Source organism: Anthonomus grandis, chromosome 22 (assembly GCF_022605725.1).
Source record: "Anthonomus grandis grandis chromosome 22, icAntGran1.3, whole genome shotgun sequence".
In the NCBI taxonomy this organism is placed as follows: Eukaryota; Metazoa; Arthropoda; class Insecta; order Coleoptera; family Curculionidae; genus Anthonomus; species Anthonomus grandis.
In genome coordinates this window covers 26,243,533-26,269,809 of record NC_065567.1, presented here as the reverse complement: position 1 = coordinate 26,269,809, position 26,277 = coordinate 26,243,533, and the positions used below count along the sequence as shown (strand labels likewise).

The window sequence follows — 26,277 nt, the reverse complement described above, 5'->3', positions numbered from 1 at the left end:
ATAAATTCCTTAATATGCGTTTTCTCTTTTTTTACCATATTTGCACTGAGCACTAAATCAATAAATTCTACATTTCATTTGTGAAAAAGTTACTATTAGGTTTAAATTATTACAGTTTTTACAAGGCAATAAATTACTTAATTTAAATCGAACAGCCTGTACTTTATTTTATCAATAAGTTTTGACAATTAATTCTTTTTCGAATTTAATAAGGTGTTCCTAAATTTTCAATTTTTTTTTTGTAATGGATACACATTTTTTTAGATGCAATATAATGGATTTTTGGAGAATATCCTTCTACACCTACACCATCAAAGAATTATCTGGCTTATAGGTAGAGCACCGCTACAGTTCCACACTAGGGTTAGACAATTCTTAAATAATAATTTTCATAACCGATGGATAGGAAAGGGTAGTCATATCGAGTGGCCTCCAAGATCCCCGGATTTGACAGCTCTGGATTTTTTCTTATGAGGATATGTGAAAGATTCTGTAAGTTCGAGCAGATAAAGAAGAGAAGCTTTTCAAAGTATTACACGACAAATGCCGTCAAAAGTCGATGTAAATTTTAAAAAGAGGGTGCGTCGATATTTGCAGTTAGATGGCCATCGTTTTGAGGATATTTTGTAATATTTATTTTTTATTATTATTAAGTATAATCTATTATAACGGTCAGTTAAAAATATATACATTGTTAATGCCTGTTAGTCTTAAATTTCATGTGTCGCTAATCTATTACGTTGCATGCTGTAATCAATTATAATCGGGTGCTTAATTTAAAATTTAGCATGTCGTTGTACCTCAAAATCCATAACTTTTTAAACTTAAACTTGATTACCCACCATCATACATCAACTACTTTTACTTACAAAAAATGAATAAAGCAAAAAAAAATACAAGAAAATAATAAACATGTCAATTTGTTATCGCCTACTCTGAAATATTATGTTTTAAGTTTTAAAAAATCCACAGTTTAAATATTGCTATTTTAACAAAAAATGAGAAGGTATAGGAATACTTTATTAAATTTAAAAAAGGATTCATTGTCACATTTATTGGTGATATAAAATACAGGGTGTAATTTTTGAACTGTATAAAATACTAAATTTGTAGTTTAGTGCTCCTTAGTGCAAACATAGTAAATGTTAAGGATTTTTTTCATTGAAATTGTCTCAGTATTTTGTCGTGAATAATCCTGTATAGAGATATCATATTTCATGGTAAAATATATTTATAACAGTGTATCAACTAAACCAAAGTAAAAAAAAAATTATCTTACCTTATGTATCTCAAAATGTTGTAGCTGTTGACTAGGCGGTAGCCTCGCCCTAAACTTGATTTTATTCACCCAATCAATCATGTCCACCTCCGTATTGCACGAGAACAAGAATTCTGATCCGTCAACGATGATGAGCCTAAACGTGTACTTCCTCTTGTGATAGTCCTCAGCTACGGAGCATGATGCGTTATGAATGTTAAGTGGAGCGCTGCTCGCTTTGCTTGCGGCGAAATCTTCCTTGTTTTTGAAGAAACAGAGAAGTTGTCCGCATAGCACCGTGTAGGAGTTTTTCCATGCCCTGTTTGAGGCACGTTTCGAGCCAGGAAGAAGGATTTGTTTGCGTTCCAGGAACGCCTCGGCTTCTACTGGTGGAAGCACTACGTCTAAAATTAAATAAAATTAGTCCAAAATTATGATACTGACAAATATTTAGCTTACCCGCGTTTTTATTTTTAAAAGATCCCTTCCTCTTGGTAGTAAACGAGGGCGTCCGCTTAACTGGTTTCGATCCCGGTCCAACTTTCATACTCTCGGCACGCTTAACCGCGTTATCTGATCCCCTTCTGATCCGGTCGCGGTCGAACATCTGCGCCACCGAATTGGTCTTTCTCAGATTAACGGAGCCTTTTCCGGACAATGGTGGAGGCGATCCTACCCTTACAGGTGGTGAAGGTGGGCCAAGATGACTCGCCCCGATCACTGGAGGGCTTGGAGGGCCGAAGTGGGGCGATCCGTTGGCTGGTGGAGGGCCCAAGTGTGTTGTTTTACCTTCCATGTGTTGTTCTTCTATAAGTTAAATTGCAGGTTGATTTATGTTTAGCTGTGACACTAAAGTCACAAAACAGTTTTATCACTAATCAAAACTTATTTTATTCTCGAGTCGTGTTTCGCTAACGATCTTCAAGAGAATATTAAAACTGAATTTGTGGCAAAAATGTAACAAAGGTCTTACCAGGTATTTCGGAGTATCGCGGTTCTCTCTCACCGGATTCTTGCCTACGTAGCTGCGTGATTCTATCCATTTCTTGGCGCTTGCGCTTCTCTAACTTTTCTTGTTCCAATCGTTCCTTTTCAGCCTTCCTGGCTAATTCTTCCTGTTTAAGTTGCTGGGCAAATGCCTCCTCTAACAACGTCATTCGCTTAAGGGCTTCAAACTTTTCTTCTTGGGCCTTAACTGTTTCTTCGAAGTCACGATGTTTTTTAATAAGCTCTTCTACCTATGAAACCAATATGAAATTATTAAAATTAGGTTTCTCTCTTTAAAACATCCTGCCTTACCTGCGTAATGCTATCTCCAACTTTTCTGTCTCTCAATACGTTTTCCCTCAACGACAACCAATTCTCCAAGGTGTTGGCCTCCCTCTTAAACAGCTGCACATCTAAATTGGTATCGTAGATGATTTTTCTTTGGTTCCAAATGTTTACGAGCAACTCAATTCTCTGCTGGAGCACAGTGATCTTGTCTTCAATATCATGCGACAACGGATGTTTCTTTTTAATAAACTCCTCGCCACTATTGTAGAACTGCGTAAATGCCGATGTGCGGCTGTCGATTTCCGTTTTATAGTCTTTGTGTCTTTCTATGAGTAGTTCGGCTTCAGCACAGTCTTGAGGTAAATCTGGAGCAGTGATTTTTGCTAGCATCTCGTTTATCCATGCCCTAAGGAATTTTACTTTTTATTAGAATGTTTTAGTAATATTTAATTAATAAATGTATTATAAGTTACTAGTAACAGTCTACTCATGCTTAGTCGAATATGAGTTCTGTAATATAAATATATAATCATTATAATATGGGAGAGGCTTGTCCTTAAAATATGTCAAAATAAAATAGTAAAAAATATCAAAATGCCCATAACTAAAAAAATTGATCACATGCAATTTTGAAAATTTGTGCACATATTTTCTGGACAATTTGTTTAGACACCTATTTCAGGGTTTTTCAAAATTCGTACAAGATTTTGACAAAAAAAATATTTTTGGAAAAAAGCATATTTTTTTTCTTAAAATTCAACAAAATGTCCATAACTCAAAAAATTAATGGGATATAATTTTGAAAATTTGTACACATATTCTCTGGACAATTTCGTTAGATACCTATTTCAGCGTTTTTCAAAATTTGTACAAGAATTTGAGAAAAAATTTTGTTTTCGAAAATATCGATTTCTTTTTTCTATTTATTCGACACAAAATCCATAACTCAAGAAATTGACCAGATAACTTTTAGAAAATCTGTAGACATATACTCTGGACAATTTGATTGGATACCTATTTCAGCATTTTTCCAAATTCGTACAAGATTTTGAGGAAAAAATTTTTTTTTAGAAAATATTGATTTTTTACTTCTAATTATATCACACAATGTTCATAACTCAAAAAATAGACCAGATAACATTTGGAAAATTTGTACACATATTCTCTGGACAATTTCGTTAGACACCTATTTCAACGTTTTTTTAAATTCATACAAATTTTTGAGAAAAAAAATATTTTTGGAAAAAATTGTTTTTTTTTTCTCTAAAAATTCGACAAAATCTCCATAACTCAAAAAATTGGTTAGGTATAATTTTGAAAATGTGTACACATATTCTCTGGATAATTTAGTGGGACACCTATTTCAGCGTTTTTTAAAATTCAGACAAAATGTTGAAAAAAAAGATATTTTTGAAAAAAATTGTTTTTTTTTTTCTAAAAATTTGACAAAATGTCCATAACTCAAAAAATTGGTTAGGTATAATTTTGAAAATTTGTACACATATTCCCTGGACAATTTGATTGGACACCTATTTCAGAAAATAAAGAAATAAACCAGGATTTTAAGAGTTTAGGAATAACTTTAAAAGCTTAAAATAAAATTGAAATTTATTTCAAATGCCTAGAATAAAAGTAATTCCTAAGTCTTGGAACATAGAAGCGAGGTCTCTAAATACTAGGAAAAAGCTTTGTTTGCATTAAAAATGCTGTTCTATATAAGACACTTCATCAATATTTTCATTTAAATCTACAGTAGGAACATAAACAGAATACGTATATTATTATAGTCTACTTACTTTTACAATTCCCTTACTATACCATTATGCTCAATTGTTAATTTTCTTACTTTACTAGCTTTTAAAGTACTCTATTTGATTCGATTAATACATTAAAAAAACTTACAGAAGTTCCTGATATTCGTCAAAGTATGATCGAAGTTGTTCGCCTTGTTGCAAATATTCTCTCTCCTTTTCAACTTTTTGCTGCAAATCTTCCCATGCAGAGAAAGTGTCTTCCCTGTAACAAGATGCAGTAAAAAAAAATTATATGAAATAATTATTAATATGAATACCTTTTGTCATCAATGTGATCTTTGGTGTCGGGAAACTCGCCGATCAATCGGTCTCCTTCATGCTCAATATGATCGACGCGGTCCCTTATGGCTTTTATTTCCGTTTCTAAGGCCTGGTGTTTCCTGATTAGTTGCTCGATAGTTTCAGAATCATAAATATAGGCACCTGAAAGCATTTATAGGCATTAAATTATAAATTTATAAACAGATAATGTTGGCTCACCATAAATCAAATCAGACTCTTTCTCTTGTATCCAAGAAATGATTTCCTCGGCAGTTCTATCGAACAGATGCACCTGTTTGGCACCATTCAAAGCCTCCTTCCTTGCGTTAGCCAATTCAATAAGATCCTCCCAAGCGTTCCTCATTTCACTAACTTTTATCTGCACCTCACTGCTATAGCTACTCTTCGACTCGATAATAGCGTTACCATTTTCCATACATTGAATCACTCTTGGTTCGCTATTTACCAAACTAGCGTGGAAAGTGTCGAACGCTTGGATTAGCAGTTCGACGTGTTCCAAGTCATTTCCATACTCCTCGGAGTCGGTTTTGTATGTTTGGTCTCGCATCCACTCTTGCACGTCATTACACTCGTGAAGAAATCCGAAGTACAGCAAGGCTTCGTCTAACCGCACCTCACGTTCCGAAACCAGTTTGCGTAGGTCATTGAATTCCGTTTCAACTTGGACTTTTTTCTCAATAATGTTTTCTGAATCGAAATGCTCTCGTTCAACTAGATTGTTGGCTGAATTTTTGATTTTGTCAACGTTGCTTTGGAATGATTTTATCTCTAACGATAACGCCTCTAGTTTTCTTTGGAGCGATTGGGCACTGTCCTCGTCTTTGCCGACTTCTTTTGTAGCCAAGAAAGGTCGTTTCTCCTTTATCCAAGCCAGCGCTTCTGAGACCTCTTGGTAAAACTAGAAACAAGATAATTAAGTTTCAGCTTAGAACATTGAATGTCTAGAATAGGCTTAGCTGCAAACTATAGGTGAGGTGTTTGAGTTCACCATCTCTCAGACTAGGATGTCAAGTCGCTTTTTCAATTTTTCTTACAATACATATTTTTCTTAATCCACTGATTATTTTTTTATAGTGTTTTATTTTGCAGCTACAAAATTTACTTTTATTATTAATTTTCTTTTATTTGATAACTAATAATATATACTTTGAGACTAAAAATATTCTTAATGAAAAAGCAATTTGTCAACATAGAATACCCCATATGTAAGCAATGCACGTATCCAATGTTGCCAGTTCGTGTTTTTTTTTCTAGATATTTTTGCATGTGTATAAAGCTAGCGTGAGATTGATATCCATCAACCAGAATCGAGAACGCAGAATATGACGTCTTTTAGCAACCTATCTATAGTCCGCGTCTGCTTTTATTTAATCGATATAATGCTCGTATCTTTCATAATTCCCAAGAAATTTTAATAATGTTTTATCCAGATAAATTTTAGTTTAATTAAAAAGTCAAATGTTAAAAAACTCCCAAAAGGTCCCTAAGGATTTGGATATCTTTTCTTTAAATATATGATAAATATCTAAACCGATTTGAGATGGTTGCAAACCTCTACAAACAAAAGGTTTTTGTTAAAAAATTATTGATTTGTTAGATGTTAATTGATGATAATTGTTGTATTGTTAGATGTAGGAAAGCTTTTATCCATATTCTTGGAGTTATAGCCGTTTTTATTTTTTAACATCTACGGGTATTATATCGATTAAATAACAGCGGGCGTGGACTATAAATATCTTGCTGGCAAACGACATATGCTACGGTCTCAATTTGATTGCTGGATATCTTTTTATTTTTTTATTACAAACACTATAAACACGTTATTCTAATTACATGTAAAGTAAAAAAAAAGAAGAAAAAAAAGTACAGTCTACAATATTCAATATAAAAAATAAAACTGTTTTTTATATTGCACCCTAAGCCATGTTCTGATGCTCAAGCAATTTCCCAATTTTTTTCGCCTTAATATTAAATATGTCAACATCTTCCAAAACATTATTACAAATCCGTAATATATTCTTTATTGGAGACGTATTAAAATTATTTACATAAAATAAATCTTTATAAAATATTGAAGCGACACTAGCATTACGCACATTATTTTTGCTGCGTTTACTGGTTCAAATCAGCGAATATTTTGCCAGATTATAACAATATATTTAATTACACATTTTTATTAATATTTCCTAAAAGAAAGCCTAATTTTGGTATACAATACTCAATAGATACTTCACAAATATGTCATTTTTTATAATATAATCTATGAGTATACACCTAACTCGCCTGTTAAAGGAACGATTTGAATTTCTTTTTCCCCAATATATACGACCCACTTCAGCCTTCTTTGTCATTTTTCTATCACTCAAAATATCGTTTTAATATCAATGCTGTATAAAAGATCCACCATCCAAACGTAAACAACGAACGCAATTTCCAAATATACCTTAATCGAGAGAATATTTCCGGGCGAATTTTAGAGCGTTGTCGTTCTGTGAGGAAATTTGGCGATTTAAAGAATCCAAATTAAAAATATTAATTATTTTTAATGATTAGTATATTGTATTGTGTTTAGTGATGAGTACTTACTGGCAACATGGAATACTTAGCACTTAATCCAAAACAGCCTATGTTTATTTTAGTGTATTAGTTTGAGTTTCCCATCTTAAGAAATCTTACTTACCAATTGCGCTTCCAAAGCGTCTTGAAGCCTTAGTTTCCTGATACTGGCCAAATCCCTAACTTGGGTTAATTTAAGCCTGACTTCATTGGCTTTCTCTTTAATTAAATGTGCTAGAGGATGGTTGGATCTGGCCATACTATCCGCTCTAGAAACCAAGCTGGACACAATCGGCTCTCGTGCTCCTAGTTCGGCCTCCATTGATTGGTGTTTTTTGTGTAGACTTTGCACTTCAGCAAAACTTTGACCGAGATCGGTCGAGCTGCATATAACCTCACGTTCGGAAAGCCACTGCAGTTCGTCCTCCACGTCTCTGGTGAATTGAAGAAGCATGCTTGATGATTCTAGCAAGTCCCTTCGGATTTGTAACGGTTCTTTCAGCTGGTGGAACCTGTAATGAATAATCATCAGAAATGTAAGTTTTAAATGTTTTATAACGAACCTTGTTATGACGGCGTCAGCATTTTCTTTAATTTCCTCGCTCATAAAATGCCCACTCTTAACAAACTGCTCAGAAGCATCATGAATTTGCTCACAATTCTCAGAGTGTTGCTGCACGTCGTTTTCCAATGCTGTATGTCTCTTAAGAGCATTGTTGATTGTTGCCAAATCTTTTCCAGTTTCTAGAGAATTGACTTGTATCTCCACGTCGTTAAGCCAAACTTCAAACTCTTCCAAAGAGCGATTAAACAGCAAAGCTTGATACGCCTCATTCAATCTGTCACGTTTTAGGAGCGAGAGTTCAAGCAAGTGCTTCCAGTCGTTTTCCAATTCGTCTAATCTTTGACCGATTTCTTTACTGGCATAATGTTTGGCGGAAATCAGTTCTTTACCCTCTTCGACCACGTTTTGAATACGTTCCCCGCTTGCGATAACTTCAGCCTCGAAAGTTGCGTGTTTTTGAATTTTGTTTTGTAAGTTACTGGGTTCTTTGAAACTTTCATCGCTGGCTATCGATAATTTTTGGGCAAGCCAAATTTCCACGTCGTTGACGTTATGAACAAATTGCTGCAGGGCTTTAGATTTGTTCAAGGTGTCTTTTCTCTCAGCTGTTTTGGCTAATAAGCGTTGTTTTCGGTCGAGAATTCCCTTGATTTTGTTTTCAACCTATAAAATGTAAACAGTTATTATAAATTGCATATCGAAATTTAGGCAGAAACTTACCTCAGGACTGTCAACAGCGGTATAAATTGCCTTAGCAGAACTCTCCAGTTCAGCGATTTTAACTAATTGCATTTCTAGCATAACCTCAAAATCAGCATGCTTCCTCAACAATGCTTCCACGCTCCTTGGGGTGTCACCTACATCATCATTATTAAGGAATGCTTCCTTATCAGCAAGCATATTATTCATCTGATTGGCTTGTTCATAGAATATTTGCGTGTCACATTCGATTTCTAAGCGATGTTGCGTCCGTTCCCATGAATTCTCGATGGTTTCTTGCAGTTGGCGAAGCTTTTCTGCATTTTCGACTACGACTGGTTCATGTTTGAGTTCACAATTTTCAGCCAGATTCGTGAGGGTTTTGAACGTTTCGTGACGCCCGTTAATTTCTGCTTTTAGCTCGTTATGTAACTCCAAATGAGCTTCTGATTCAGACACGCTGGTAGGCTTTCCATACCTATTAAAAAATGATCACTTATTTTATAGAAATTGAACTTCGAATCAAATAAAACCTACCCTTCCATTCTTGCTACAGTTTCATTGACCCACACCTCAAGATCTCTCACGTCCGCCTTGAACTTTTCGATAAAGTACGCCTTGCTTAACCGCTCCCTCCTCATTTGCTTGATCTCATTTAGAACTATCAACAAATTCTCCAACTCCAACAGCTTCTCCTCGAGATGTTTGGTGCACTGTGGGTGCTTTTGACTGAGTTCCAACGCGGTCATTTGATGATGGTCCTGAATCTTCGACTGAACCGCAGTTACTTCTACTTCAAGGGCGTCTTGTTTTCTTTGCAGGGCCTCCACCGTTGCCAAGTCGTGTCCGACATCTTTGTTATCCATGGCTTTTGTTTTCTCTTGGATTCTTCCAATAGTATCGTTAACATCTCTGTCGAATAAGTGAATTTCTAATGCGGCAGAGAGTTTTGCCCTGTAAGCTTCTAAAGCGCCTTGCAAGGAGTTCCATTTGGCGATGAAGGCGTCTCTTCTTTCAACCACTCCGATTTGACCTTAAAATGGATAATTAGTAGTGATGGGATAATTCAGATTAAAAAATATTCATAATTCGATTATGGAAAAATAATTCGGTTTTTTTGAACGAATGATGGAAAAATTATAAAATTAAATTTAATCGTCATACGTTCGCGATCACTCACAAGTCGGTAGGCAGCGTTTGGGTTTTCGGTTCGGACTTTCTTATTAGTCAATTTAGCTTTGTTATGGGAATTATGAGCTGCGTTGCCATTTATTTTCATTTTCATATTTTTAATGATTAATGTCCAAATATTTTTATTTTTTTTTCTCATCATACTGGTTTATATTTTTACTATTAATTACTCTAAGGTGTAGGGCGAAAGTATGCGATTTTAGTAAATATAAAATAATTAGTTTTTTTAATTCCATTTAAGACTTTTTATTTTTTTTTAATAGAAATAAACATATTTTGTGTTGAATATATAGGAAAAAAATCAATATTTTCGAAAAATATTTTTTTTCCCAAATTCTCGTACGAATTTTGAAAAACGCTGAAATAGGTGTCCAACGAAATTGTCCTTGGAATATGTATACAAATTTTCAAAATGACATAAAGTCAATTTTTTGAGTTATGAACTTTGAGTTGAATAAATAGAAAAAAAAATCAATATTTTCAAAAAAAATGTTTTTACTTTATTTTTTGTCCGAATTTGGAAAAACGCTAAAATAGGTGTCCAACGAAATAGTCCATGAAATATGTGTTCAAATTTTCAAAATGATATTTGGTCACACAAAAAAAAATTAAACAAACTTTTTTTTTTATTAACAAAAAAACAAGTAACCAAAATCTAACTAAAATAATTAATATCTCTAACGTACGTGTAAAGAAAAATATGTTTTAATTCGTAATAAAACTACTTAAAGGCATGAGTTTAGAAAAATTATGTTATCTAAATTTTTGGGTAATAGTCTTTTTCTTCTTTGTTTAGTAATCTGTTCCACTATGGATAAAATAAATTAAATTAAAAACTTCAAAATATACTTTTTTTTAAGAAGCAGCAAAAGCGTAATGATCAAAGAACAAAAAAAAACAACCCTAATTGTTTGTCACGAATCGATATATTATGTCTTTTGATTTGCGATGTTGCAATATATACGCAGCAGTGATTTTAAATTCGAATTTTAATGAGATTATCGAAATAATGCGATGTTCCCCATTACTAATATTAGTAATATAACACTAACATAATTGCCGTGAATTCTTTACCTTGTTTAGCCAGTTTATCTGCCAAAGAACTAATATTTCTAATCCTAGCATCATCAACTCGCATATCACTGTCAACATCATCAAGTTTCCGCTGTAATAGTTGACAATGCTCGTAGTCTCTGCCAGTATCGCTTGCTTGAATCATAACTTCTCTGTCTCTTATCCAAGCTTCGAGTTTTTCCAGTAAATTAGTGAAAGCTAATATGTCTTGTGCTTCCTCGAGTCCCTTGTTTCTTAAATTAAGCACGTGGTTAAATGCACCCCAGACCTTTTGTAACTCGTTTAATTGTTTTTGGATTTCGGGACTCGCTTTGTGTCTTCTTGCTATTAGTTTTTGTCCGTTTCCTTGGATTTCTTCGATTCTTCCTACGTTTGCTATCACCTACAAAAAATTGAAATTAAATGATTGCTTGGAGAATAATTGACTGCGTGGACAAATAATTTAATTTCAATACCCTTTAGGCAGTTCGAATAATTTTGAGTAATTTCCAGGTAATTGAAATAAAATGCTTTGATTCTGGGCCAGTTGAATGTCCTTTTTATTATTACAATTAAATTTCAGGGTCTTCTTACCTCTGCATGGAAGGCCTGATGCTTTTGCAAGATCTTGATTTTCTCTTCCAACTTAATGTTTTCATTCATCTTGCCCTCAATATCCATTTTTTTCTGTTTTTCCGCAATCCATGTCATTCCCTCACCGACATCCCTTACAAATTCCGCATAAAGCAAAGCATCTTGCAGTTGTTCTTTACGCTGGGCGCACAAGTGATGGATCTTATTACGTTTCTGTTGAATTTCTTGCAGTTTCAAATCGATGTTAGCGCTTTCATAGTGTTTCTGATTAAGAAGCTTATTGCCGGATTGCATTAAAGCTTCGAGGTTCTTATCTTGTAACGCGACAATTTTTTCAAACTCCTCGTGTTTCTTTACTTGATTGGTGACTTCATCAACACTTTCACCGAAGTTTATATGATTCAACGCTGCCTCCTGCATGTTCGACGCATCCTCCAACAACTTCGCTTCCCTAAGGAACAAGTGATAGTCACACAGTTGATCTAAGTGAATCTTCTTCAACTGCCACGCCGTATGCAACTTCTCCCTTTCTTGGATTAAAACTCGGTACTTTTCAACAGCTTCAGCTGCGGCATAGTGGCCAGTTTGTTCCATAGCAGCCAAATCGTTGGCGACCAATTGAAAGTCGGGCTCTCTTGCTTCGATTTCTCCTTTGAGAGCTTCGTGTTCGCTCTTTAGCATTTGGGCTCTAGCGGCACTTCTGACATGTTCTTCTGCAATCATCGATAAGTTTAAGTTTGTCGCCCAGTTTGTGAGATCTCGCACTTGCGCCAAGAATTTTTGTAAGTCAACACTGGCTTGCAGCTGGTCTTTTCTTAAATCGGCACGTTCTTTAAGGCTGTTCCATGCTTCCACCTAAAAATTAATAGAAACTTTATGTGATTCTGAATCTAATTTTTAAGTTTTTATTGGAAAGATGTATTTGGTAAAATTGAATAGAAAAAGATGGAATATAATATGCAATTTAGGAAAGCAAGGAAGGTTTCATGGAAAAAATGCATGGAGCAATAAAAAGAACCCTAGTAAAGAAATTTACCAATAGACATCTTAATTTTATAATAAATAATTGAGTTTGAAACTTTTTTGACAGGATAATTTTGAATATCTTCCAGGCAATTGAAGCAATTTTTGATGTCTTCGTAAGGGAATCTAAGTCACTTCTGGGGCATTTTTAGGCCTGAGTACTTTGACAATTGAATTCTAGACATAGTTGAAGTATTAGCAACTTTTATTAAATATACCTTATCTGCCTGGAAGATAAAAATATCGACTTTAAACGACTTCAATTGCTTGAAAAAATTGTCTATCTTTAACAAAGTAATTTAAATTTCTTCCAGGCAGTCGAAGCCATTTTATAACACTTTACAACCAATTCAAATCACTTTTAGCTTTTTTAGGTCTAAAAGTTCTGAAAAAGTTCTTATAATTTATTTTTAAATTTATTTTCCAGGCAGTTAAAGTAATAATTGAAGTACTAGCAGTTTTTTTTAAACGTACTTTATCTGCTTGGAAGAAAAAACACGACTACTGCTTGGAAAAACTGTCAAGTTTTAACAGAGAAATTTACATCTCTTCCAGTCAGATTAAGCTATTTTACGACACTTTACAGGCATCTGAAGTCACTCTTGGTTGATTTTTAGGCCTGAAAGTTCTTAATAATTATTTTACTTGCTTGGCAGAAAGATTAATTGACTCTAATGGCCTAAAGGTGACTTTGACTGCCTGGAAAAGAAGTTTAATTTTGACTTTCTCATTTAAGCATTTAAAGCCATATTTTTCAGGCAATTGAAGTCTAGTCATAGTGGAAAAACTAATAATTTTTGTTACATTACTGCTTGGAAAAACTGCCAAATTTTAACAGAGCATTTTTAAATTTCTTCCCGGCAGTCTACGCCATTTTAAAATACTTCACAGATAATTGAAGTCACTTTTGATTCATTTTTAGGCCTGAAAGTTCTTAAAAATGACTTTACTTGCTTGAAAGCGAGATTAATTGACTCTAATAGCCTAAAGGTGTTTTTGACTGCCTGGACAAAAAAATTAATTTCAATTTCTTTCAGGTAGTTCAAGTAATTTTCGGTAGTTTCTAGCTAATTGATGTCTATTCATAGTTGAAGTACTAGCCATTCTTTTTAAACGTACTTTATCTGATTGGAAAAAAATGACTTTAAAGGTCTATCTTCTAGAGACTTTTTGATTAGTCTCTGTACTTGAAAAACGCGACTTACCACCGAAGCTTGCTGCTGTTGAATCTTATTCTTATTCGTCGGGTAAATTTTCTGTAACTTCGAGGCGTCTTCGACCAAAACCTGCAGTTGAGCCTCTAAAACGACCAACTCGTTCTCAAAAGCCTCGTGTTTCCTGAATAAGGCAAGAGCCGAGTTAAGATCTCGACCCAGATCAGTGCCAAGGGACGCATGTTTAGTTTGAATGCGGTGCAACGATTCGGCAACGTCGCGATGGAATCTATGGATTTCCCCGGCGGCATTTAGACGTTCTTCGCGGGTTTTTACTTGCTCGTGCAGGTTTGCCCAAGATTGTCTGCAATTAGTTATTATTTAATTTTATGTATTAAAGTTCTGAATGGTGAGCATATCAATAGACATCTACGATTGCGATATAATCGAAAATAGTTGTCAATATTGTGTTTTTTTCAAATATAAAGAATTCATTCCCATCCCATATATAGTGAAGTGAATCAGGTTAATAAGTGAATGGATTTATATTACCTGACATGCTCGTGTTTTTCTTGTACCTCCTGACAGGCCTCTGAGGGAACGCCGTCCACTCTAAAAAATTAAGTTAGTGCCAACACCTGATGTGATTGATAGTGAATCAAGGGTAATATTTGGTGTAGACATATGGTTTGTTCAAGAAAGTGGCCATTAAGGTGTATCTAGACTAAATATTACCCCAAAAGTGCTTGTGAATAAATATACAACAAGTAAATATCATGCAAATTGATAATCACACTAAGAAAATTGAAACCAGTTTAATCATGCCTGAAATATTTTTAAATTAACACAAATAGTGCCTTTGACTGAAGATTTATGTCATCACGTACATAACAGTAAGAATTGACATATTTACACTAATATACCTTGAGTAGTTAAACTGGAGAGCATGAAATATTAATATTGTTTTAATAAAAAACTACTTTTAGTTATTTTAATCAAAAAAAAATACTCACTCTAATTGGTTTTGTTTATTTTGAATGTCGGAACTGTAGGGACTTTCGTTATTTAAAAGCTTCTGAGCTAAAGCTTCACATTGCTTATACCTTTCCTGGCCCACCTCTATTCTGTGCTTCAGTTCGTCGAATTTGCTCTTAAGCAACTACAAGAAAAACATAAAATAGAAACATAGAACGGAGCCCAAATAATTTTTTTCTTACCAATAAATGCTCATAATCTTGACCATAGTCCTCGGAAGAAGCATGCTGCAAATTTTCCGCAATCCAACTCTCCAACTCGTCAGACTCAACAAAGTATTCATGACCAAAGAGCGACTCCATTAAGCGATGTTGCCTTACTGCAGCTTTTCTTTGCAAAGACCTCACAAGCCTTTCTAAGCCAGATTGCCTTTCGGCGATCAATTTTGCATCCGGATGTCCCGATTTAATCATCGCTTGCGCCCCATGTCCCATTTCCGATATTATATTGTTGTACGTATCTAATTCGAGCTCTAATGCCTATTAAAAAACATATATTATATAAATGCTTTAAAAAAATTTAAAAAATCTCTTACTTTATGTTTTGTAAGTAACTTAGTGGCAGAATCTCTATCTCTACCATAGTCACTACTATCAAGTATATTAGCTTTTTCATTAAGCCACGATTCCACTTCACTGGCTTCAAACAAATATTGCTGCGCTTTTAATGAAAGGTCAAGTTTTGTACCTCGTTTGGTGGTGCTTTCTTGTAATTCCGCCCAAGCCATCCGCAATTTATCGCATAATTCTTTAATCTTAAATATAATGTTCAATTCAAATTCAAAACTTTATTATTTGTCCTTAAAATACAAAGTTACAGTTACAACATAATAATTATAGAGGACCACCTTGCTATTATATAACCTATCCACAAGACTCGCTTAAATACAAGGTTGTGTGAAGTAGACCTACTCTCTATATTACTTTTACAATAATTCAAATATGAAGTATTAGAATTATGTTAACCTATAAAATAAAATTAATTATAATTCTGACATAAGTGTAAGTTAGAAAACTTATGCATCCCAAAGTGGAGCAAGAAATACGGCAGAAAATAAATCTTTCAACCGATGTACGGTTTTCGCATAAAAAAATAAAAACCATTATGGTTTTTATTATTTACAACGTGTAAATCTTAATCAGGTATTACTTTTATAATATCTATTTGCAGCATTTTTTTAAAACTTAATATAAAATTTAATAATAAATATAACATATTATTGAAACATGTCAAGGTTTCCAAACAAAGTTGCTCTACACTTACAGTGGATTTCTCAGGATGTTTCTGGTCAATCAAACTCTGTCCCAACTCCAACACCTTATCGATAACCGGTTGGTGTCCAACAATCTCAGCTTGCAATTTCTTATTCTTCTTATGGAAACTCTGAGCTTGATGTAAACTATTTGGTACCTCCTCAGAGGTGGCTTGAGGCATATGCTCTTTGATCCATTGCATTTCCGAGTCAATTTGAAAGCCGAATTTATAGAATTTTAAGGCTTCTTGTAGAGCCTCGTGGCGGGATTTGGCGGGTGCTTCTAGTTGTTTTAGTCTTGCTTGACTTGCGAGAGCGTTTTTGCGAATTGTTTCGGAGTCGAAGTGGCCGTCATCGCTCATGTCATGACTTTGGGCAACTAGAACATTCATAATATTTAAACTGTTAATTATGAGGAAAAGCGTTCTAACTTACCCAATTCATTAACACGAACTTCAACTTGATGAAGCTCCATCTCCAGAGCTTCATGTTTCTTTAAAAGATCCCTGCAAGACCTCAGATCAACTCCAACGTTCGCACTCCTTAGATTGCCATCGATTTCATCTAATTTCACCTTGACATCCTCAACTGCCGTATTATATCCTTCCTGGGCTTCAGCTTGTCGTAACCTTTTACCCTTCTCCATAGAAACTCCAACCAAGTTTTTCCACGAGTCGTTTAATTCTTGCAACGTTGCCGCTACATCGTCTTTGTGGTGACTGTCCTGGGCAATTAGGGCTGAGCCAAGCTTAGTTACGTTTCTTAACTGACCCTCATTAGCTCGTAATTCCCGTTCGAAAGCTTCATGTTTTTGTAGCTTCCGCTCTAAGTTATTGAGGTCGCGGTAACTTTCGTCTGAGGCAGTTTTCTGTTTTTCTGCGATCCATTTTTTAAGGTCTTGTGCCTCGGCGCGGAATTCTTGATAGTTTTTGGATGCGTCCAGGGTGTTGGCACGCTGTTGAGAAGTAAGTTTCACCGCTTGGCGACGTTCTAGTACTTGGTCACGTCGTTTGGCAATACTGTAAAAAAATGCCTTTAATAAGTTTATTGGGTTTTTTAGAGCAAACTTACGCTTCGCTATCGTAATGTTGTTCAGCAATAAGGGCGTCAGCTCTCTTGACAAATGCCACCAAACGTTCATCTTGCGCGGATAAAGTGTTGGCGAAGGCGCGATGTTGCTTTTGGAATGCTTCTACTTCATCTAAAGAATTCTGTAAAAGTGTGAAAATTGTTTAATTAGTGACCGGTTTTTGGGTGTCCTTTCTAAACCTACTCCTGGGGTTGAAAATTCCAAAAACGCCATATGGGCTGAAGTGACGGCATCGATGTTATCGGCTTCCTTATTAAACTCTTGCAAGCGAAGGCACTGATGTAGCCAATGTTCTTTTTCTTTCCATCCTCTAAATATGGCGGCCTGTTCTGCTTCTAAGCGATCGATTAAGTCTTTGACTTCGTGCAGTTCTGGATTGGTTCTGTACAGTTTTTGACCGAGATCGATCAGCTGTTTAAATCTAGAACATACGGGTTTCGATTGAAAAGATCCGTATGGACATTCTTTCTAAACAAATTTTATTTCTTATGTTAATGTACAGGATGTTCCTAAAAGTTCTTTACAAAATCTCATCACATGTTTCTAAGGTCAAAATAGGCCGATTTTAAATCACCTTAGTCCAAAATTGCAAATTTTTTTAACGTCTTGCTTAAAAAATGTGTATCCTTTCAAATCACAAAGTTTCACTGAACATTAGAAGTGCCGTGTGATGCGGCCTCTGATGGCCACAGTAAAAGGTTTTGCATCCCCCAAAAAACCTTGGATGAAAATTTAAAAAAAAGAACGGTTTTTAAATTTTCATCCAAGGAGGGTAAGTTGCTTTAAATCAGCGTATTTTGATCTCAGGAATATATGTTGAGATTTTGTAAGGACGTTTTGGGAATACCCTGTATAATATAGTACCTACAACTATTGTACTTATTGATTTTCAGCCATTTTTCTTTTATAAGTAACACTACTAATTATAAATCTACTTACTCATCATCCTTAGTTTTAATTTCATCCCTTAGGTCTTGATGGTCTTTTAATAACGCCTGGGCAGTCTGAACGTCTTTTACTAAATTATCCGCATTAAGGCCGTCCTTTACGCCGGCAACCCACTTCAAAAGCTCCTTAGCGCCATTAGTGAAAATTTGTTGTCCTACAGCATCTTCCAACCTAAACAAAACAACGTTTAAAAAATCAATCTGAATACGCTAACCAATAACTTCACCTTGCTCTCCTCTCTACCGCCTTGTCCTTCACTTTTGCCCATAGATCTTCAATCTTCTCTCTCCTTTTGGACACGTTATGTTTCTCCGAAGGATATTGACTCTGTACATCATTGGCCAACAACATAACTTTATTAACTTTCTCTTCAAGTGGTGCCAATTCACGTTCCAGATTATCGTGTCTCCTCTGCAAAGCTTGTACTGTTTTCAAATCGTGTCCGATAACGTCACTTTCGAGTTGCATCATTTTCTCTAGCATCCAATCTCTTGCCTCCTCACACAATTTATTGAATAATTCGACACTGCTGGCGCCCTCTAAGCTCTTTTCTTTGCTGGTTTTCAAACGGTTCAGCTTTTGCCAAGCGAGTTGGATTTGACGCAAACGTGCGCGAACTTTCTCGATTTGCGAGTGGTTTTGTCTTTCGAACTCACGCACCTCGCGCTCTAGTTGGTCCATGCGTTTTGTGCTGCCGGATAAGTCTGTTACAAATTTCTGAAATGTTTATGGTAAGTTTTATGAATTCTTTTTATATATTTGTTTTATACCTCATATTTTCTTTTGGCTTGCAGCACGCTGTCGTCAGGGTCGTCCACCGCAAGCATCTTCTCCTTGTCCTTGATCCACCTTTCAAAGTCGTCACATTCTCGGTAAAACCTGAAGAGCCTTATTGCATCCTCTAACAAAGCTCTCCTTTTAGCAGCCATTTCTTTAAGCCTAAAAATAATGTAATTTTAAAACCCTTATTGGGTAAATCAATGCTCTTGTTACCTCTCAAAAGTATCGTTAAGCTGTTTTTGCCTTTTCGGCACGCTGTTATTATCGTCAATCTTTCTTTTGGCTTTTTTAGGTGCTCTGCGCACTTTCACTGGCACTTTCGTTTTCACCATTTGAGTCTTTTTCACTTTCTGTATCGTTCGGACTGTTTCTGGTTTACGAACCGTCACTTGGATGATCCTCGGTTCTATTTCCACAACGTAATTGGCTGGCGCAAACCCTAGAATTAAAATAGAGTGTAAGCGATTAGTTCTTAATGAAAATAGTTTTATTCCTCTTACCATCAGTTCCGTCAGCCTTTCGCACGCACCACCAGTCCGGATTACTTTTGTTCAATAAGAACATAACCTCGCCCTTGACCATCATTAATCCATGATCGCTAAACTGATATAATGCACGCACCTGCGGGACTTTTCTTTCCTCGACGATGTTACGGTATTCTACTTTTTCTACCGGTTCATCCACTAGAACCTCCTGCGCTATCATCCTAAAAAACGTGTGTTTAAATTGAATTTTTTGTCAAACCAGTTGTAATGCAATGTATGTAATGCTAACGGACCTGACTTCATACTGGATGTCTTCAAGAGGCTCCGCGACCTCCACTTCGGCATTTAAGTCCAAATTTGAGATCCCCGCCTCAATGAGTCTGTTCGCTTGAGTATTTAAACTCTGAATGTCCATTTGGTAGGCGTTTAATTCTCCTTCGAGATCCTTGTGCCTTTGGAGGAGCGAGGCCGCACTAGGCTCGTCTGAACCCAAATCTTTCGAGGCCAAAATTGATTCTTTTTCTAAAAACCAGGATTCAGCCTCGTTTGCATCAGCGTAGAACTGGTAAGCTTCTGCAGCGTCTTGCAGTTGCTTTGTTCGTTCTTGGGCTAATTTTTCAACCAGTTCCCATGCTTTTTTGTTTCGGTCCATGTGTTGTTGGATTTCAGCAGACCTATCAGACACAATTAATAAGTTTTATGGTTTATTTAAATGACTATAGTCTATTTCAAATAGTTAGAGAGTAATAAAATGTACATTTTCATGGGGGTAGATAAACTTAGTACCTAGTTAATGAATAAAGCGAGAAAAAAAAGGTAGGGTTTAAACGCTATAGGAATACAGATAGGTGCATTTTTCATAACCCAGATTAGCATAATATTTAATATACTAATTTGGAATATAATATAAATATATAGGTAAAGGTATATAAAGGTAATTTCCCTGATGATGGACACCGCTATGTCCGAAATATATTGGGAATTCTAAACCAGAATTAGGGAAAATAAACAAATAGTGAGAAACTATTGGATTTTTTACCTTCTATCTATGACTCCATTGCAAGTATGGACTATTTCTTTACTATTAGATAATGTAAATTTCATTGGTAATCATCAGGCAATCTGGCGGATATAAATAAACAAATAGGGCTGGTACTAAAAACACATTAAGTATAGAGTATAAATATTACTTCGAAAGTGTATTTTTTGTTAAGTCGCAGTTCTATTTATAATATACACATACATATATAACACAGTGTATATTATATAAGAAATAAAAAATGTATCAGACGTAATATAGACCAATAAAAAAAAATTATTGATAAAATGCGCATGATTGTTTAAAACACCACCACCCTAGTTTTGTTGTTAGTTACTAAGGCATATTATACATTAGACGAGTTTTTTTAATGATGTTTTGTGTTGATTACTAAATAGGTATGTGTGATTTGAAAAAAATTATTGTAACTCTATTTTGCTTTCTGATATCTACGAGTTCTAAGTTTTACTGACTTAGATTTAATAAGACTTTGTCAATAACTCTATTTGAGACAATAAATACTTGGTTTAATTTATATTATAGTATCCTGCCTCCACGCCTTTCTAATATTATTTTTAGTGTTCAACAAAATAATAGCCAAAAACCAAAAAAGCTCATAAACCAACCCAAAACTGGGCAAACTCGGGTGATACTACTTGCACTCCATAAAAAAGAATTAAGTTTGCAATGTAAACTATCAAAGTGGCTTACATTATTGGAGGGTCACCGTTTGCATTCTTAATAAGGTTTTATTACTCTCTACTTATTTGAAATAGACTATATCAATTCCTATATAGAATAATAATTCCATATATTTTCTTTAGGTTATACCTGGGGTGTTTTTCTTGAATCATTTGGCGTCCAGTAGCACCCAACTGATCAAATTTGTTTCTCCTTCGCTTCAATTCGTCAACTAAAACAGCGTGTTTTTGCTGCAACGCCAAAACGCCTCGCAAGTCTTTAGCGGTAATGCCCGCCTGACAAATTCGTTGTTTTTCAATGAGCCAACCTTCTTCGTCCTCTTGGTCCTGGATGAATTGGTAGAAGTTCCTCGCGTCTTCAAGGATGGCTTTTCTTTGATCGCTCACTTGCTACAGTTTGAGTTGATGAAATAATATTTTATAAAGTTTTTAAATGTAAAATACTACCTTAAGCTCGTGGTACGCCACTGAAAGATCTGCCAGTTTCTTTTTGAGTACATCCGCTTCTTTTGGGTTCTGCGCAGCGATTTGCTCGCCGGTTCGGTTTAGTTTCCTCTCTGTTTCGCCTAGGCTTGATACTTGCAACTCCTGCAGAGCATGTCTTTGAAGGAGATCCTCGACGGCTAATAAGTGAATACCCACGTCTTTGGATTTTAGGTCGGCTTTTAGCTGTTCGATTGTAGCTAAAGCAGTGTCGATTTCTCTTAAAACTGACATTACAGCCACCATGCGGCTTAGATTTGACTTATGTTTTTCTAAAAGGGCTATTAGGCCTGTCCATTGACGCATTATTTCTTGTTCTCTAGCCTTTACTTTTTCAGAGTTTCGGTACTTCTCGTTGACCAGCTCGTTACACATTTGAGTTAAATCGTGGACACGCTCCTCACGTGCCAAAATATCTGCGCTGATGGCTTCGTGTTTTTTTACTGTGGCATCAACTTGGGCTAGATTGGATCCATAACGTGGATCACTCAGCACCTGGATCATTTCTTTCAGATACCCTTCTCTCAATATGCTCTTTTTTTCAAATTTGTAATTGAGCTGCTCGAGCCTTTGTTGTCTTAAAAGTTCGTTCCTCAAAGCGACTTCCCTGCTGTGTTCGGCTTTTTCCAAAATCTCCCATGATCTTTCGATATCCTGGACTAGTTTCCCATCAGCTGGGTTAAACATGGGCTGCCTAAGCTCTTTAAGTTGAGTATTGATGTTGAAATAAAGCGCCTCAATTTCGCTACGTTCTTTGTATTTAGGGGGTTTTTCTTGTGTACGATACTGTCCAAAGGCCAGCAGTAAACTTTGGATGCCTTCAAGTGAATTTGGAAAATTTCTGTCTTCCAGTTCAGAAATTTTTAGGTTAATCCAGTCCAAAAGGTCTGTTGTTAATCGTTCATAATTTACTTTCATCTTGTCTGCATCTACCATCTGGCTAACAATCTTTGCTATCCTTCTTCCTGACTTCTCTTCGTTCTTCATTCGGGCAAAAGTATGATAATAAGAGGCGACGTACGTCATGATACTCTTCTCATCGGGCCTAGAGGTGTCGATATCCTCGGCATCTAATAAGCGTGGAATGCCCAATTCGTTATTTGCCACGTCAAAGGCATGGTTCAGATTATCAATGTTTTTATTGCCTGGTAATCGGTTATAGTCAAATAAGTCCGGTCTGTGGGCGTGGATGAGTGCATTAAATCCAAGACCAGTTCTCCACGAGTTGGAGAAATCACGAATTTCCACACCCGCGTATCCGTGAGTCTTACGTTGGGCCCATAAAAGTAGGGCATCTTTGGCTGATTTCTTTTCTGAACTCTCGTTTTCTTCATCCTAAGGATAGAAGATAAGTGCATTAGACAAAATAATGCTGAGTCGTTATTTGCAAAAGACATTATGGAAACCATGCAGTTTTACACAGAGTACAAGACCACGTCAACCTTAATAACCTAGAGCTTTTAGAAATACAAAGATTTTTTAACAAGGCAAAAGAAAAAATAATGAACAGTCACATTGATTTCCCTGAAAATAATCTGATTAATATAATATAATGTTCTTTTAACTCCCACCATCCTAATTTTTGCCTTATGTTAAAATATGCTTGCTTAAAATTTATCAAACTTGTGTCAAATTTGTTCATTTTTCCTATCTTTCCAACTGCTAGAGCCACCTGTTGTTCCTTTTGAAGGGAAATGACAATTTTTATGGTTTTTAGATTGTTTTCTATTCGTTTTAACTGTCTTGTCAGATGCATGTTTTTTAAAGAAACTTTTTGAAAGTGTATTTGTATTTAAAAAAAATGGAAATTTAAAAAAAAAATTTTGTTAGTGATCTCTTAGCCATAGGATATATGTGACAATTTTTGTTCTAGAAATTTTCTGGGGAAATATAGAATGGGGGACTTTTTTAACCTTCACGTTAAATTTAAAAATGTTTTTGAGATACAAAAAAAAATGAATAAAATCTGGTGACAATTCCGCTAAAAAAAAAATTATTGCCCGAAATCAGTCATGTAAAGTGCCGTGTTACATATCGTGACGGTAAAGGAAATGAAGGCACCGTAACTTTCGAACGAAACAATAGAGATAATTTCAATTCGCAACAAAGTATTTGGAAATATTACGTTACAATGAATGAGAAGGCATATTTGGTAATATGCAAGATAACGATCTAATTGTATTGGTAGAAGAATGTAATTGTTTTTGACACATCAATTTTTTTTTCATTCTTAGACATGATTATCCATGTCAGACTATCACTTACCAGTTGTATCTCAATTTCTTGTATTTGAAATCTCAAAATAATCGTCCATATTAAACCTAAGATCAGCCTGGGGTTCCCGTCGACAATGTCCTCCGCCCCGATACTCTCCAGCCTGACTTTTGTGTGCAAAAACGCCAAACTCTTGTTGACGTTCTCGATTTTGTGGACCCGCATCTTTCCATTGTTTGGTTTCGCCAGTTTCTCCCCCGATATGATTTCTAGGAGTTTCAGCAGTTTCTTTCCATCGGCCAGGTCGACGAATAAGTCTTCTACTTCCATACGAGCCTACAATACAAAAACAACATTAAAAGAGACTACCTTACTTTTACTGCTGTTTCTTACCTTTTGTAAAAATGAGTTCATCCATTTTGTAAAAGTCTTCTTTTGAATGTGCAAACGTTCTTCCTGTAATACTTTAATGCGGCCCTGTTCGAACTTCTGCACCTCATCCCTTTGACTCATGTTGGTTCTCTGTTGATAGGTAATGCTCGAACTGGTTTCATACTGTAGGGAACCAGCTGGAACGAGAAACACAACTTATTTAATCACCTTGTATATGCATGGCGGGAAATTTTATTTTATAATTGGATTCACTTTTATGGTTTCTTGTAAATAGGAGGGGATTTTTTTCTTGACATTTAATACTAGAGGAACAGTAGCGGATTAGGTATAGGCACGAACTTAATAAATATATCTTGACTGCCCATTCAATTTGCTCTTAATAACTTTTTTATTAGTGTTTTGTGGTAAATTGGTCATTTGCTAAAGAAAACTATTTGTTTGTTCAGAGTTATTATATATCTATAATTAAAACTGTGGCTAAAAAACAAATACTTTTATTCATCAATTGACTTATTTATCCACAAAACACCACTTCTAATTCAAAATCTACGGTCACCAATTGACAAGAATAAATTTTTAATTATTTAAAAACTTACCGAAAATCAGGGCTATGCTAAAATTGGTTGTTTATTAGAACCAGTGTTGTCAACTTATATGGTGGACATAATAGTACAAGTGTCCACAAAATAATAGTACAGATGGTACAAAAATAGTACATTTTTCATCGGATATAAGAACAAATGTATTTACTATTTACCATATATCATATAAATAAAAGAAAGTATTTGTTGCAATAAATGACTTACAATTGTCCTACATTCACATATGCAAATGATATATTAAGGTGCTATAACTATAATTTATTTATATTTAAAATCGTCTCCGTCAAATTAAGCAAGAAAAGGAAACACTGTTTATGTCATAACCATTTTATTTACTTTCTTCTCTCTTCTCTTCAGTATCGCTAAACTAAAACGTCATGTTTCTAAGATAAAGAGTGAAAAAAGAGTTAGGATTTTTTTAGAAATGAAGAGGGGTTTGCAAGAATCTCTTAACTTAGCAGAATACAGGTATCTAACTGCTTTTTTTTGAATAACAAAGACAATCTTAAGTAGCCCCTTATTGGTTAAACCCCAAAAAGGCAAGCCATACCGAATATGAGATTCAATAAGTGAAAAGTACACTGAACGTGCAACCACCCCTCCCAGCTCTTGTTTTGCCATTCTTACTGCGAAACATCCAGAAGATAATTTCCCAGCTAAATGTAAAATATGATCTTCAAACCGAAGGCGACCATCAATGGTAATTCCTAGGAACTTGCAGCACTCTTTATTCTGCAAGAGGGAATTTTCGTCAAACATCAGACCCTGAACATCGCACTTAAACCCCATAATAGACGTCTTTCTTACATTAAACACGAGCCTGTTGGAAGCACACCACCCTGATAAAATCTGAAGGTCTTCAAGGATACAAGTCTTAATATAATCAGAATTTTTATGGCTCCATAGTATGGTGGTATCATCAGCAAACTGAACCACCTTGCCCTGCAGTTTCAATGAACTCAAGTCATCCACATACAGTAAAAATTATAGTGGTCCCAATACTGAACCCTGGGGAACGCCGCATTTTAGGGATCTAGAAGCAGACAAACGCGTATCGAATTTTTTCACCAAAAATTGATTTTTTTCGAAATCAAACTAAGTATACCAGCGTCTTATTTGGGTCACCTAGATTACGAAAACACCGGGTTATAACAGGATCCGAGCAGAACTAAGGGAATGAGAGCACTTTGAAAATCCTGAAAAAGTCGTTTTCGACGTCCGTTTTTGAGGCCAAAAATGGGCATCAAAAATGCCATATCTCGGCTATCGTAAGAGCTACGACCTTGCGGATGGTCTCGTTGGATTCAGAATGACGAAACTAAGACAAAACCGTTGGAGTTTTCCCGATGGCTCCCATAGAAGCCGAGATATCGACCTTCAAAGTTTGGGTTTTTTCATTTTTCGGGTATACTTTTATATACGTATCGAATTTTTTCACCAAAAATTGATTTTTTTCGAAATCAAACTAAGTATACCAGCGTCTTATTTGGGTCACCTAGATTACGAAAACACCGGGTTATAACAGGATCCGAGCAGAACAAACGAAATGAGAGCACTTTGAAAATCCTGAAAAAGTCGTTTTCGACGTCCGTTTTTGAGGCCAAAAATGGGCATCAAAAATGCCATATCTCGGCTATCGTAAAAGCTACGATCTTGCGGATGGTCTCGTTGGATTCAAAATGACGAAACTAAGACAAAACCGTTGGAATTTTCCCGATAGCTTCCATAGAAGCCGAGATATCGACCTTCAAAGTTTGGGTTTTTTCATTTTTCGGGTATACCCCCCCGTAT

General features: G+C 35.4%; 1 protein-coding gene across 4 annotated transcripts in view; it reads right to left on the bottom strand.

Annotated features, from left to right (window-relative positions):
• The window catches only part of LOC126748162 (spectrin beta chain, non-erythrocytic 1), a 47,232-nt gene that overhangs the window by 2,872 nt on the left and 18,083 nt on the right, over positions 1-26,277 (bottom strand). For 3 of the 4 annotated variants that reach the window (XM_050457201.1, XM_050457198.1, XM_050457200.1), the window contains exons 2-33: positions 23,885-24,060; positions 23,543-23,827; positions 21,242-22,612; positions 20,925-21,184; positions 19,348-19,728; positions 19,070-19,275; positions 18,783-19,008; positions 18,560-18,728; positions 18,016-18,506; positions 17,781-17,960; positions 17,025-17,262; positions 16,823-16,962; positions 16,187-16,770; positions 15,763-16,130; positions 15,035-15,253; positions 14,682-14,978; positions 14,478-14,623; positions 14,017-14,076; positions 13,516-13,828; positions 11,288-12,142; positions 10,715-11,096; positions 8,987-9,482; positions 8,471-8,927; positions 7,749-8,413; positions 7,310-7,697; positions 4,828-5,527; positions 4,605-4,770; positions 4,436-4,549; positions 2,558-2,939; positions 2,232-2,496; positions 1,718-2,065; positions 1,280-1,662 (exon numbers count right to left, since the gene is read on the bottom strand). In XM_050457201.1, the coding sequence (XP_050313158.1) occupies positions 1,280-1,662; positions 1,718-2,065; positions 2,232-2,496; positions 2,558-2,939; positions 4,436-4,549; positions 4,605-4,770; positions 4,828-5,527; positions 7,310-7,697; positions 7,749-8,413; positions 8,471-8,927; positions 8,987-9,482; positions 10,715-11,096; positions 11,288-12,142; positions 13,516-13,828; positions 14,017-14,076; positions 14,478-14,623; positions 14,682-14,978; positions 15,035-15,253; positions 15,763-16,130; positions 16,187-16,770; positions 16,823-16,962; positions 17,025-17,262; positions 17,781-17,960; positions 18,016-18,506; positions 18,560-18,728; positions 18,783-19,008; positions 19,070-19,275; positions 19,348-19,728; positions 20,925-21,184; positions 21,242-22,612; positions 23,543-23,827; positions 23,885-24,004 (11,655 nt within the window). In that variant the 5' untranslated portion in view covers positions 24,005-24,060. The remainder of the gene's footprint in view (positions 1-1,279; positions 1,663-1,717; positions 2,066-2,231; positions 2,497-2,557; positions 2,940-4,435; positions 4,550-4,604; positions 4,771-4,827; positions 5,528-7,309; positions 7,698-7,748; positions 8,414-8,470; positions 8,928-8,986; positions 9,483-10,714; positions 11,097-11,287; positions 12,143-13,515; positions 13,829-14,016; positions 14,077-14,477; positions 14,624-14,681; positions 14,979-15,034; positions 15,254-15,762; positions 16,131-16,186; positions 16,771-16,822; positions 16,963-17,024; positions 17,263-17,780; positions 17,961-18,015; positions 18,507-18,559; positions 18,729-18,782; positions 19,009-19,069; positions 19,276-19,347; positions 19,729-20,924; positions 21,185-21,241; positions 22,613-23,542; positions 23,828-23,884; positions 24,061-26,277) is intronic. The other variant, XM_050457199.1, reaches the window with a different exon arrangement.